This window comes from Juglans microcarpa x Juglans regia, chromosome 5S (assembly GCF_004785595.1).
Source record: "Juglans microcarpa x Juglans regia isolate MS1-56 chromosome 5S, Jm3101_v1.0, whole genome shotgun sequence".
NCBI classification, from domain to species: Eukaryota; Viridiplantae; Streptophyta; class Magnoliopsida; order Fagales; family Juglandaceae; genus Juglans; species Juglans microcarpa x Juglans regia.
Window position 1 is genome coordinate 4361525 of NC_054603.1, and position 13984 is coordinate 4375508.

The 13984-nt window shown below is 34.0% G+C and overlaps 1 protein-coding gene across 1 annotated transcript; it reads left to right on the plus strand.

Moving 5' to 3' along the window:
• The first annotated feature begins 8944 nt into the window (after window positions 1-8944).
• LOC121266820 (L-type lectin-domain containing receptor kinase VII.1) lies at window positions 8945-11494 on the plus strand. Its single transcript, XM_041170649.1, has 2 exons — window positions 8945-11141; window positions 11262-11494. Exons 1-2 carry the CDS (start codon window positions 9094-9096, stop codon window positions 11269-11271), a joined length of 2058 nt encoding a protein of 685 aa, XP_041026583.1. The 5' UTR covers window positions 8945-9093; the 3' UTR covers window positions 11272-11494.
• The last annotated feature ends 2490 nt before the right edge of the window (window positions 11495-13984 follow it).

Consider the following 13984-nt stretch of genomic DNA (forward strand, 5'->3'; position numbering starts at 1 on the left):
GTGGTATAAGACCCTACCACAGGTTATAATAGTACCATGGCCTCTGTTCTAATATAATGTTTTGATATGATGATGATAATGCTTAGTTATGCTATGTCAAAGGATACTTTTGAATAAGAATATTTTTTAACTTTCGTTATGATATTTTTGATAACATGTTTTGATTTCTGTATTCTAAAAGTAAAAGTATTTTATTCTGCATTCTGAACGTTATTAAGGCTTGTGTTTACATTCTAGTATATGTTCTCTGCTTACTGAGTTGTTGATAACCCAACCTTTATCTTTACAATATTTTTAAATGTTTTGGATGTTTCAGCTAAGGATTAAGAAAATGAAGCATAGGTAATATTGTGAGAGCATAGCAGATTAAGTACAAAGAATGTACTTTCATTATTAGAGAGTTTATTCATAAATTTTATTTTGCTCTATTATGTTGGTATTTTGGAAGGTTAACGTTTATTTTGAAATTTTGTAGTGTTCTTAATTAATTATTTTAGAGTAGTTGGTTTAAAGTAAGGAGATCTATGTGTAGTTAAGAAATTTGAGTTTATATATATATATATATATATATATTGTAAGATATGATCTTAGATGATAGTTAGTAACTCTCCGATCTCTCCGATACCCACGCATTACATGGTCTCTCTACCTTACCATAATAACATCCTTTCACTAAATTAAGAGAGACCTAAACGCAGAAAGCACATTCTCTAGAGAATTGTTATTATTATTATTATTATTATTTTGTCGTCATGATCGTGAAATCGCACACATGCAATGTCCGATGACTATAACGAGGAATAGATCGATCTGGTTGTTTAGGATCTAGATGCAACTAGATGAGTCACATCGGTAGTTTGGATAAGGATTGCTCGAGCTGCCCATGATATAATTATGGAAAATGCTATTCTTATCTAGAAATTCTACCGACAGATGCTATCGATTATTTTTTTTATGTAATAGTTAAAAAAATATTTTTTAATAATTTTGTCATTTTTTTGAAATATATTTATGAAATTTAAAAAATATTTAAAAAAAATACACATCCGATGAAAATTTTCGATACTGTAGCATGATCTTGTAATTATTGCTTTGCAAAAGAGAAATATGGATATAATTATTACGTACGTATTTGAATTCCAATATGGGTGGCTCTAGAGCTACAGCTGAGAGCGGGCTCCCATTAGTTTATTTTGGTTTTTTTTTATATGTATTTTTTTAAATATTGTTAAATATTTATTTTTAAAAAATTCATAATATTATTAAAAAATATTTACTTAATCATTAAATAAAAAAAATAAAAAACTCGACGATAATCCCGCGAGAGCTACCAGCAGGAAGAAGGGTAGCTTTCTCCTTCCAATATTATAATGTTGTCATGATAACGGGAACAGCAAATGGGTCACAGCAAATAAGGGCGTCGGTAGCAACGTCCCATCATACTATAATTATTTAATACACCAGGAAATGAATAAATGTTCACAATTTCTTAAGTAAAAAAGAGTGATGAAAACAGCATTCACTTGGAAGCACAAGTACAATATTCATAGAATAAATATAGATAGAGTTATTATTAAGAGCATTTATTTTATATACATAATGTGACATCATCTAAACCATACATCTTTTTAATTGAGTGTTGGAAATAATCAACTAGAAGCAGCCATACAGTGAGTGTAAAGTGTGCACTGCTACAATAACTTCTCTCTAGCATTACTTATATTCATATTGTAAAAATCCTCTGGCCCCCGGACACAGATCTTCAAAGACTATACGGGCTAAACTAGCTCGAACAAAACTTGATCAACCGGAAGCAGTGTCCCTACCACTGGCGGCAACTTTTTTGTGACATTAAAACTCAACTATTAATCTAAAAGTCTTACGATTGTTAGATATTAATTTGGTTAAATTTTTAATTTTTAGAATCATAACATTTTACTACAATTCTAAATTCAATGTCCATGACGACTCACTCTATCAACTAGGGGTGTGCAAAATTTCAAAAATTTCAACTCCGTCTGACTTCCGCTCTGACTCCGACTCCGACTTCGTCGGAGTCATCGGAATTCAGAGTCGGAATTCGGAGTAGCTCCGAATATGTATTCGGAGTCGGAGTCGGAGCTTCAAGAAGCTCCGACTCCGACTCCGAAATTTTTTTTACTGTACACTTGCGCTTGAGTGAGGTGTCGAGCGCAAGTCGAGCACACGTTGTATTGAACATTGGCTCGAGCGACATGTCGAGCGGAAGTCGAGCGAACCTCTGGAGCGACGTGTCAAGCGGAAGTCGAGCAAACCTCTCTGGAAGAGTTCTGCTCGAGCGACATGTCGAGCGGAAGTCTAGCAAACCTCTTCTAGAGAGGTTCGCTCGAGCGACATGTCGAGCGGAAGTCGAGCGAACCTCTCTGAAAGAGTTCCGCTCGAGCGCCACGTCGAGCGCACGTCGAGCTCCGATCTTATGTCGGAGCTCCTATAGGAGGTCGGAGCTCCGACCTCCGATCGGAGTCGGACTCCGACTCTAATTCGAAGTCGGAGTCAGAGCTCCAATTTGGCTCCGACTCTTGTCGGAGTCGGAGGTCGGAAACGAGCACTCCGACTCCGTCGGAGTCGAAGCCCAGCCTACTATCAACATTTATCCAATGATAGCCCTTTCCTTTTGGTGGCTTTACTTCTTTTCGTGATTTGAACTTGTGACGTGATTCTTGCTCTAATACGAATTATTAAACACCTAATTATTGATTCGAAAACTTTAAGACTATTGGATACTAAGTTGATTAAATTTCTAACCCTCGACATCGTAACATTGCCCTAAGAAGTGGACCTCCAAACATGCCTTGGTTTGACCTTTCCGGGAATGCTTACTGCCCTTTTTTTATCCCCTCTTTACAGGAAATCAATGTAATGGATCTGGCAATGGCATCCGTACAGTAGGCTGGAAGAAGGAAGGGAAGAGCTAGGGAGTGAAAACTTAAGTCGTGAATCGTAACCAAGCAGAAGGCAGCTGGTCACCGGCTACCTTTAGATTAGTTTTGGGCCTATTGTCAGTGGGCCATGGCTCTCCATCGCCTACAATTCTAATTCAGCCCAAAAGAGCTGAATTCATGATCAACACGTGTAGTAGTGAAGTGTGATTCGATTCAATTGAAATGTCTGAAACCCAAATTATAACGGGAAATTAAATAAGGTAATACATTTTCACTGTAATTTAAATGTTTTTTTCTTTTAAGGAATTTCTCGTCCCAAAAAATTATTTTCACCTCAAAAAATTGACCTTTCAGAGTATCCACGTTGATTTGAACAAATGGAAAAATTAGTTAAAATTTATATAATTGATGTAAAAAACACCCCACATTAGATTGATCAAATCTAAAATAAGATAGACTTCTGCTACAGTAGTCGGTTAAAAATGAAAAACCACAATTGATTCATCAAATATTAAAATATTAATTTCTCACTCCAAACAAATATTAAAATATTAGTTTCTCATTCCAAACAAAAAAATACTATTTGGTTTGTTAAGAAATTTAGATGAGTTTAATCAAATATTTTTTGTTATTAGCATTAAATGACTTTTGAAAATATGATTTTTGTTAATATTAATTTAATTAAAATATAATTATTATTAATATTAAATTAATAAAATAATAAAATGTGATACAAATAAATTAAATAAAAAATTATTAATTTAATAATATTTTGTTATTATATAAAAAATAAATAACTAATTCAACGTAGAGGTTGAGTTTAAATAAATATAAAAAAAATATAATATTAATTAAATTTTAAAAATACACTTGACCAAGCCACTGAGCTATTAGCTGTGCAAAGGAAAATGCTGAATTCGAGAAAGTTTCAGAGCACTTGCACCAAATATATAAAAGGGCAGTCTACAACTGCAGAATTAATGCTGATATCTCCCATTGGACTATTCTCTATATGTGGTTTGAATTTTGCTTAAAAAATTGTTGGTGCGTAATAAATTAGGGTGACAAAAAGTCTTGCCTGACCAATTAATTTGTCACATTCCTAATTTTGTATGATATCTTGCTGGCAGTGTATATTTATTTTTCCTTCTGCTGACTCTGCAGGTCGTATAAATGGGATATCTTTGGGCTTTTCTTTCAAATTCATTTATTCGATCACAACTTGCAATTAATTATTATAAAAATTAATTATTATTTTTTTTTATGGAAAGTGCTTGAATTCAACATTCAATGTAAAAGACTGTTGCTTTTGATTCAATTAGTTCGGTTTAAATTTAGGTCAATTCTTACATCTAAATATTCAATTCTTAAATTACTAAACTCATATCAATTTAAAAAATTTTTTTATATATAGAACTCATAACCTTTTTCAACTCAACACCTATTTACACGTGAGATTCATAATTTTTTTTTAAATTCTCATAAAATACATTTAAATTCATATTAATATTTAAACACATTTAAACTCATTTTATATAAATTCTATAGAATTTACCCTACAATTTTAACTCATTATTATTAAAAAAAATTCAATTCAGATCAATTTAGCTCAATATCCTAACATAAAGAAATTGACTTACAATATGTTCTAGAAGGGCGTTTAATTACCATTCAATTGTTGCATTTGCATGGGGATTTTTTTCTTCTATTTTTTCCAACAATGGAGGCGTTTACTTGCGCACCCAACCACATATTAATGTGATGTTGCCAAGTGTCAAACTCGTAGGATGGTGGTGCTGACTCTTCAAATATAGTAGAAGGCTATCTCTACTTCTAATAATAATAATAATAAAAGAATGATCACTATCATAGTTATTACAATAAATGGTCATCGTCCTAATATCCATAAAAATATTAAAAAGAAATTCAAAAGTTAGAATTAATAAAAGTTTTCTTTTTCTTTCTTTGACCAAAGGATAGCCATATTGAAAAGTATTGCTACACCCATCGGGAGTAGGTATCGAAAAAAAGTCTGTGTGTAAATATTTTTTAAATCTCTTTAAATATTTTTTTAATTACAAATTTATTAAAAAATACTTTTTTAATTATTAAGTTAAAAAAAAAAAAACAACGCAAATGATACATTTTGTCGGTTAATTTTATGAGTATCATTTCTCCAAAATATTGGAGAGTACTATTGCTTATGGTGCTCGAGTTTTTCTTCGTATTCATATTAGACATTCAATTTTTCTGTGCCATGATCTATTTGCAACACAAATCTCACGTTGAAAAGAGGTGGTTTTTGAAATGTCATAACTAGGTTGTGGAAAAGTTACGTTTTGTCAATAACAAAAAAAAAAAAAAAAATGTATATCTACTTTTTTATATGCATGAAAATCTCTTTCTCTCTCTAACACTCTCTCATAAACGGATGAAAAGGTTAGCAGGTAAACTATCCTATCCATATGCCGCGTAATAAAAGGAAAAAAAAAAAAAAAAAAACTTCTCAAATTCTTATATGTAAAAAAGAGATAAATATATAAAATAAAATTTAAAATATTTAAGCTCATTTAATGATGTCTAAAAATTTAAAATATCTATTCTATTATAATAAGTGACTATCTAACTATTACAATAATTTTTATTATTTTTCCATTAGTTTTCTTGTTTTCCCATTTATATTGTATTTAATTTTGTGACTTATATACTTCTCTAGAGAGAGAAGCTGAAATCAACTTCTCACTTTCAAAATTAGCTTGAGGGGGCTCACCCCTCTCACCCCCTCCCCATTTGCCTTTTTTTGGTTTTATTTTCCTTTTGTGTTTTATTAGATCTAATAAAAGTAGAACACGTTCCGGTTTTTCCAGTCTCAACTCTTTCTTTCGATTTCTGTTTCTTTTCGTTTTAGATCTGTTTTCTCTCTCAGAACCATTTGTCTCTTTCATTTCTGTGTATCCTCGCATGGTGTTGACGATGCTGGGACTGAGCTTTTGAGGCGCAAGGACCAAGAAACTAGCATGAGATGGTATCGAGATGGTGCTCATGCAATGGTGTCGTGCGTTGCTGTGCGCTGGTCCAATGGTGCGATGCGAAGGTCTTGTGTCGTGCGATGGTGCGATTTGTGTCATGTGTGGTACGATGTCGTGCGAAGGTGTGTCTATGTCGTGTGAAGGTACGATTTGTGCCGTGAAGGTGTGAGGATGTCGTGTGTTCATACTCATGCCATGGGCGGTTGTTTTTGTCCGATGGGTGCTCGTATGGCCTTTTGTTCGTGCGATGGGTGAGCGAAGCTAGGTTGAGTGAGAGGAACGATAGAGGAAGCTATTTTTGAAGCCTAGGTAGAGGCTGCTGAAGCTCACAAGGAGGATGGGCAATAGAAGAGGATCAAGCTAACGAGGAAGAGTTTCGAGCGACAGAGGAAGAAGAAAAGAAAATAGAAGAAAGAAAATAGAAAATAGAAAAAATAAAAAAATAAAAAAGAAAATTGAAGAAGGGTGGCGGCAATTATGTTAGAGATGAAACTTAAGGCTGCCCCTCTACTCTTTTTGTTTTCGTATCTAAATATGTAATTATTATACTTATCGACTTATTATTATCTAAAGATATTTGTTAAAGTTTACTTTTTTGTCTCTATGCATTAAGTTATTCATTAATCAAGTTTTTATTAACAAACCATATTATTTTTATAAAAAAACCTGTTTAACCCAACTAGTAAACATGCTTTGCACGTGGTCCTAACCTAGTATGTATATATATATATATATATATAGATATAGATATATAGATAGATAGATAGTAATAAATATTGCAAAATCTATTCTGTATATTTATCTCTTATTTAAGATGCTCAAATTCTTTTAAATTTGAGCACACTTTCAGCTCTATTAAATCTCCACCGAGGGTTTAACAATGCATTCTCACAAGAGTAACTGAACAGTGTGATTAGAAAAATATAGAGAATGTGCTACATCATGTAGATAATCTAGCACACGTTGTCGGTTTATAATTTGACCAAACAATTATTATTATTACGGAATCCAAAAAAAAAAAAACAAAAAAAAAAAACATGTGCAAAGATTGATGCTTTTAACTTATGGCACGATTGTCCTTGCCAAGTGTCACAAATTAATACTAAGAGAAATTTGCAAGATGCTCTCCAAGAACAAAATAAGTTAGTTTATATGATCATCATCATTTAAATCTTTATATATATATATATATATATATATATATGCTGCATTAATCAAACCTCTCAATTAATTCATTATTAATGGGCCCCTAATATGGTAGATGATCTAATTAGTGGAAGTTCCCCTTTCTTTTCTAAGAAGGTTCTCCTTTTCTTTTTACTTCCACACTTCCTCCTCCTTTTACTTTGCTTAAAGTGTAGATTCCTCACATGCACCTTTTAATTTCAGTAAAGATATTACAAAAATAATATCAAATTAATTCGTCTTACTATTAAATTGAAAAATGAAATTAATTCAAAATCCCAATGGCCATTTTGTATTAAAATATAAAATAAATAAAAAAATTTATCACTTCCTATCAACTTAAGCTTTTGAGATAAGTGATGATTTCACATGGTATTAAAATAGAGATTCTAAGTTTGAACCCTGACTTTACACTCTATCTCATTTAATTAAATATTCAACGTGTTGAGTTATCTATTGATGGAGAGTTTAGTTCACACGTGAGTGGGAGTATTAAGATATAAAATAGATAATAAAATCTACTTATTCCCATCAGTTGAATCTTTTGAGAACAAGTGGTGATTTCACATTTTGTTTGAATAATTCTTCAAAGGGGCACTTCGTATGGAAGATAAATGTAAGGGGATTGTTACGAGTAAAAGCCATTTGTCCAGGTTGTATTCCTCAAGGCTGGAGTCATCTTTGTCCCCCTTGCATTAGTCTAAAAAATGGGGATGTGCATTTTGATGACAAGATGGTATAGTATATGGGACAGAATTGGTATTGACTTTTTTATATTTTTTGAAAAAACATCTTAATGTTAGAGCAACAAAAGGATGACTTCTTGAATTATTTAAATCATGTGCTTGTATAGAAAGAATTAACAGTCTAATCAACAGCCAATACTCATTCGCAAATGCAGACATAATTGTTTTTTTCTCTATTATTAAAATATTAATTTTTATCTAATGTTGTTCATATAACAAATTAATAATGATATACATACAATTTCTTTTTTTATAAATTTGTTACACAATCATATTTTAAATTAAAAATCTTTGTGTTAAATGATACTATTTTTATAAGTTATTTTATAAAAATAACTCTCACTTAAACGATATGATTACTATGTAGAGAATAATACTGCAAACTTGATCATAGGGTAAGAAAGAGATGGAGGTAGTTGTGTCAAATATATCATCATCTGTCATCAAGTTATAAAAAGACCCGACTTCTTGACATATTAAAGAGTAATGTTAAAGAGAAGTTACTGTAATAATGTATATTTTATACTTATTACATGACTACTTTTAATTCTCTACTTTTTTATTTTAAATTTAAAAGATATGTAATTTAGATAATATCATATTATACCTATAAAATAGTTATTTTTAATAATAACTTCTATCTATATTTATCTCTTCAAATAATATAATATGTTATATAAGGATGTTTTACCAAAAGAATTATGTTCCAAACATCCACGTGTTTAATTATGACAACACAGAAGACGCCGCAAAAAGGCAGGCAATTCTAATCGCGAGTCAAACCACTTGTTCAAATCTCACTCTCTTTGCCAAATGATCCAAGGGGGCCCGGCGGCTTATTGCCCACTGCCAACTTTCCCACTCTACTTTTATAACTTTTTTTCATTTTATCTTAATATATTATTTACTTTTATTTAACTTTTGAGAGTTTATATCCAATTACCATAAAAAAGGAACCTTGTACGATTCTTCGACTCTACAGATATCTCAAAGTGGGTTGACCTAAAGTTCATAAAATTAAGATGAAAATTAAAAAAGGTTTTCATTTTGTAATTAATCAAAGATCCAGGCCCCCATGATGTCTAAAAGTTGACCAAAATACTAGATATTTCCTTATCAACCCTTCTTTTCCCACCTCCAAGGCTCCAACCTCCTTATCTCTCTCTTCAACCTCTCGCCAAGAACAAACATAATCACCAACAGCCTGTCCTGATGTTTCTCCTGCTGCCCTGCATCTTCCTGTTCTTCCGATCCATTTCCGCTGTTGATTTCGCCTTCAATGGCTTCAACTCCTCCGATATGTTACTTTATGGATTCGCCACCGTTGAATCTCGTGTTCTAACACTCACTAATAGAACGACTTTCACAATTGGTCGTGCCCTTTACCCGAAAAAGATTCCAGCAAAAAAGCCCAACTCTTCTTATGTGTATCCTTTTTCGACTTCTTTCATCTTCTCCATGGCTCCTTACAAGAATACTCTTCCTGGGCATGGCATAGTTTTCCTTTTTGTGCCCTTTACTGGCATCACAGGCGCGAGCTCAGCTCAACATCTTGGCCTTTTCAACTTCACCAACAATGGGAATTCCAAGAATATTTTTGGAGTCGAATTTGATGTGTTTAAGAACCAAGAATTCGACGACATAAGCGCCAATCATGTTGGGATCGATGTGAACTCCCTCAAATCGATCCAAGCACATGATGCCGGGTACTGGCCCGACAACCGAAGAGGCAACAACGTCAGCGATATTGATGATGCGAAGTCCTTCAAGGAATTGAAGCTGAACAATGGTGAAAATTACCAAGTTTGGATTGACTATTCTGATTCTTTGATTAATGTTACCATGGCTCCTGCAGGCATGAAAAGACCCCTGAGGCCTTTGTTGAATGTTTCTCTTAATCTTTCTGAGGTGTTCGAGGACGAAATGTATGTTGGCTTTACTAGTGCTACCGGAGCGTTAATGGAAAGTCACAAGATTTTGGCGTGGAGCTTTAGTAATTCGAACTTTTCATTAAGCGAAAAGTTGGTCACGACAGGTTTGCCATCGTTTGTTCTTCCAAAGGGGCCGATATCTCGTTCTAAAGGGTTTATTGCAGGAATGACGGTGGGAGGTTTCATAGTTATTTTACTTTGTGCCCTGTTTACTGTGTCTTGTATCAAGAGGCAGCGAAGGAAAGCTAGAGAGAGAGCGGAAATGGAAGAATGGGAATTGGAGTATTGGCCCCACAGAATTGCATACCAAGAAATCGAGACGGCAACAGAAGGGTTCGCAGAAGAAAGTGTGATCGGAACCGGAGGGAATGGGAAGGTCTACAAGGGGGTTTTGGTAGGAGGGGCGGAGATTGCGGTGAAATGCATTTCACATGAAAATGATGGGATGAGAGAATTCTTGGCTGAAATTTCAAGCCTTGGAAGATTGAAGCACAGAAGTTTGGTGGGGTTGAGAGGCTGGTGCAAGAGAGAGAAGGGAAGCTTCTTGTTGATCTATGACTACATGGAAAATGGAAGCTTGGACAAGTGGGTATTCGAATGCGACGAGAACAAGATGTTGAGCTGCGAAGACAGGATAAGGATTTTAAAAGATGTGGCTTCAGCAGTCTTGTACTTGCACGAGGGGTGGGAATCCAAAGTCCTGCATCGAGACATAAAGGCCAGCAACGTGTTGCTTGACAAGGACATGAATGGAAGGTTAGGGGATTTTGGACTAGCCCGGATGCACGGCCATGGTCAAGTGCCTACCACAACAAGAGTGGTCGGGACGGTCGGATACTTGGCGCCGGAGGTGATAAAGAGTGGGCGGGCATCTGCTCAAACTGATGTGTTCGGATTTGGGGCCTTGATCTTGGAAGTCATGTGTGGGAGGAGGCCTATAGAGGAGGGAAAGCCACCTTTGGTAGATTGGGCGTGGCAATTGATGGTACAAGGGCAGCTATTGAATGTCCTTGATGAAAGGTTGAGGGCTATAGGCGGGTTTGAGGAGCAGGAAGTTGACAGGGTGCTGCACTTGGGGTTGTTGTGTGTATATCCTGACCCAAGTTCCCGGCCAACCATGAGACAAGTGGTGAAAGTTTTGGAGGGGAATAATGAGGTGGACGAGCTTGGAAGTGAAGATATGGATGCATATTTGCGACAAAGATTGAAATCCCAGGGTAGGTGGTCCGAGTTTTCTATGCATTTTGGCTCCTCATCTCACCCAACATTTGAAGATATTCGACAGTCTTCATTGATGTCTCTGTCTTGGTCCAATACTGTAGAGGGCAGGTGAGTGATTCTGCATATATAAAATGAATGGATGAGGACATTATGTTGAGCGAGAAAATTGTCGGAAATCTTGATCTCTTTGTATCAGCTTTGAAGAAACATAGAACATTGCTTTTGTAGGAAAAAATGAATGGGGATTTACTGGCAAACTTGCTGAGGCAATCGAGGATGAAGAGTGTGATGAGGGTAGGGGCTATTTGAAAGCTTTTATTTCTTGCATATTTCTTTCATTCGTTCATTCGTGTATATTGGGGTTGGAGTCGGTATATATATCAAGCCTACGCATATGACAATTCAATAATGTGCTTTTATTCTCTTACAATATATAGTAATAGAAACATTACTGTTTGATACTCTTTTATGCAATTTCAGTCGAGTTTTTTTTTTTTTTATGAAGAAAAACAAATAGAATGATGTACGTCTAGGTTTTTTCAATGTATATGCTTGTGTTTCTTAAGATACGTGTTTTTAATTTTGTAACCAGTAGATTTATAGAGATATGCTACTCAACATCACTTTTATCACAATTTTTCCACCATTTCATTATGTGATATTAATAATTGAAGATTATTTGTTATATCCAACTTGCAAACCAATTATTTGATACCACATCATGATACGTTAAAAAGATGATGATCAAATAAATTAAGGGTGAAAATCGACATTATCGACGTGATTTTTTTACCAAAATCGACATCGATCGATGGATGGGATTTGCATAGAATAACCGACTGTACCAATCAATGGGGAGGAGAAATACCGGCCGTATCGACTCCGGCGATTCTCGATCGGTTCTCAATCCTCCTAGCAGTGAGGTTCGTCTAAAAGAGTAGAAAGAGAGTGTATTGCAAAGGGGGGGGGGGAGAGAGAGAGAGAGAGAGAGAGAGAGAGATAAATTGAGAATTGGAGAAGATGAGGGAGGGGAAAAAGACGATTTCGAATCGAAACGATGCCGTTTGGTTTAAAATCAAACAATGTCGTTTCACTCATATTTGTTTTTAAAATGTTATGTATAAAACGACAGCGTCATTTCACTTGTGTTTTGTTTTTTGTACACTAGGTATAAAACGACGTCGTTTCACTTAAACATAAGTGGAACAATGTCTTTTTAACTATGGTATATATGAAAAAATATATATTTATTTAATCGGCCAGTTCGGCAATTTGAACTAGATTAAAATCGAAACCGAACCAGTCGATGTCAGTTTTATCTATTTTATACTGCCGGCCGACCGGTTCTCCACCGATTTCAACCGGTTCTTGACTCAGACGATTGGTCTCTGTCAACATAGGTCGGTCCGACTAGTTCTTGTTCACCCCTAAAATAGATGATAAATAGAAGTTTTCTATAAGATATTACTCTTAGTGAGTAGATTTACTTTGGCATATTGTATAAAAGGCTTTTTTGGTCCCTTCTCCACTCATACAAAACTTGTGAGATTCCTAAAACATCCAAATATACAAAGAGTTAGGTAAGAGAATATCAAAGTGCTCAATCAAATTTTGTTGCTAAAATTAGTACTCTCTTAAAGGCTTATTGTATTATTTTTTCTGAACCGTTTCCCTCCATTTTTTATTGTTCTGAATGATTGTTGGGAACCCATGCAGTCCCTACTTTTTGTACTCGATCTGGTTCATCTTCAGTAAGATATATTTGCTTAAAAAATTAGTATTGCACATCATGATATTTATTCTATAAATTTTGTTATGTACAAGTAAGTTTGCATATCAATCTGCATACTAATATTATTGTCTTCATATTCTAAATTCAAATTAGTAATGTTTTCAATAAAATCTACTTTCTGACCAATCAATTTGAATGAATATGCGTATTAGTACACAAAATCGCTTATAATTAAATTTTTCCTTATTCTATAATGTTGTCCTTTGCATACTCTTCCACTTTAAGAAACTAAAATTGTCAAGCACAGAGAGAGAGAGAGAGAGAGATGGTGAAAGAAAATCTTGGCTTGGATTTGATCGTCATATGTATACAGGAGTATTCAGTCCTTCTGCAGCTGCCAATTTTGAGTTTTACCAAACTTTGATGATGTTCTGAAATGATTGTTGTTAGGTGAGAACTTTGTAAGGGAAAAAAAATGTTCTTAATTGCCATCAATTAATTTCCTTTGGGTCAATAAAATCTTAAAAAAAAGGAACGTGGTGCGTACGGGATGAGTTTCAATACCTAGAAACCACACCGTCTTTGTCAAGAATAGTAATGATATTTACACAATATATTTTATAATATATATTTAAAAATAAAGATATTTTTATAAAATAATATTATTTTTATAGGTATTTTATGAAAATACATCTCGCTTTAAAACTTAGTTGTATAAAATATTATGAAAAGTTATGCACGTTTATCATTTTCCTACCAAGATATCAAATGAGGCTTATGTGAAAAGTGAAATACTGGGTTGTTAGGTTTTTTTAGAAATTTCAGGGGTTTGAAGATAGACATTTTGTTTGGATGGTATGAAAACATTAGAAACAAGAAGCCTTCAATTAACGAAAGACAAAAGTCACTGAAATAGATTACCAGTGAGTGAGATGGGGAGAGGAGAAATAATGAGATGCTAATGTCTCATTGGTTGGTGTAAACCCTTAGATTTACACTGGGTCCGGTCTGAAGAGGGACCCATAATTAAATAGACTTGGGCTGAAAAATCTTTATTTTTAAAGCCCAGTTCTTTCAATCGGGTCTAGTTTCTCTCTCAAACCTTTGGAAGTCCAAATTAATAGGTCTTTCAACGATTAATGGTTTAACTTTAATGATCAGAAAACCATACATGTTTGAATTTTAGAACATATTGCAATCCAAACCCAATAACATTGCC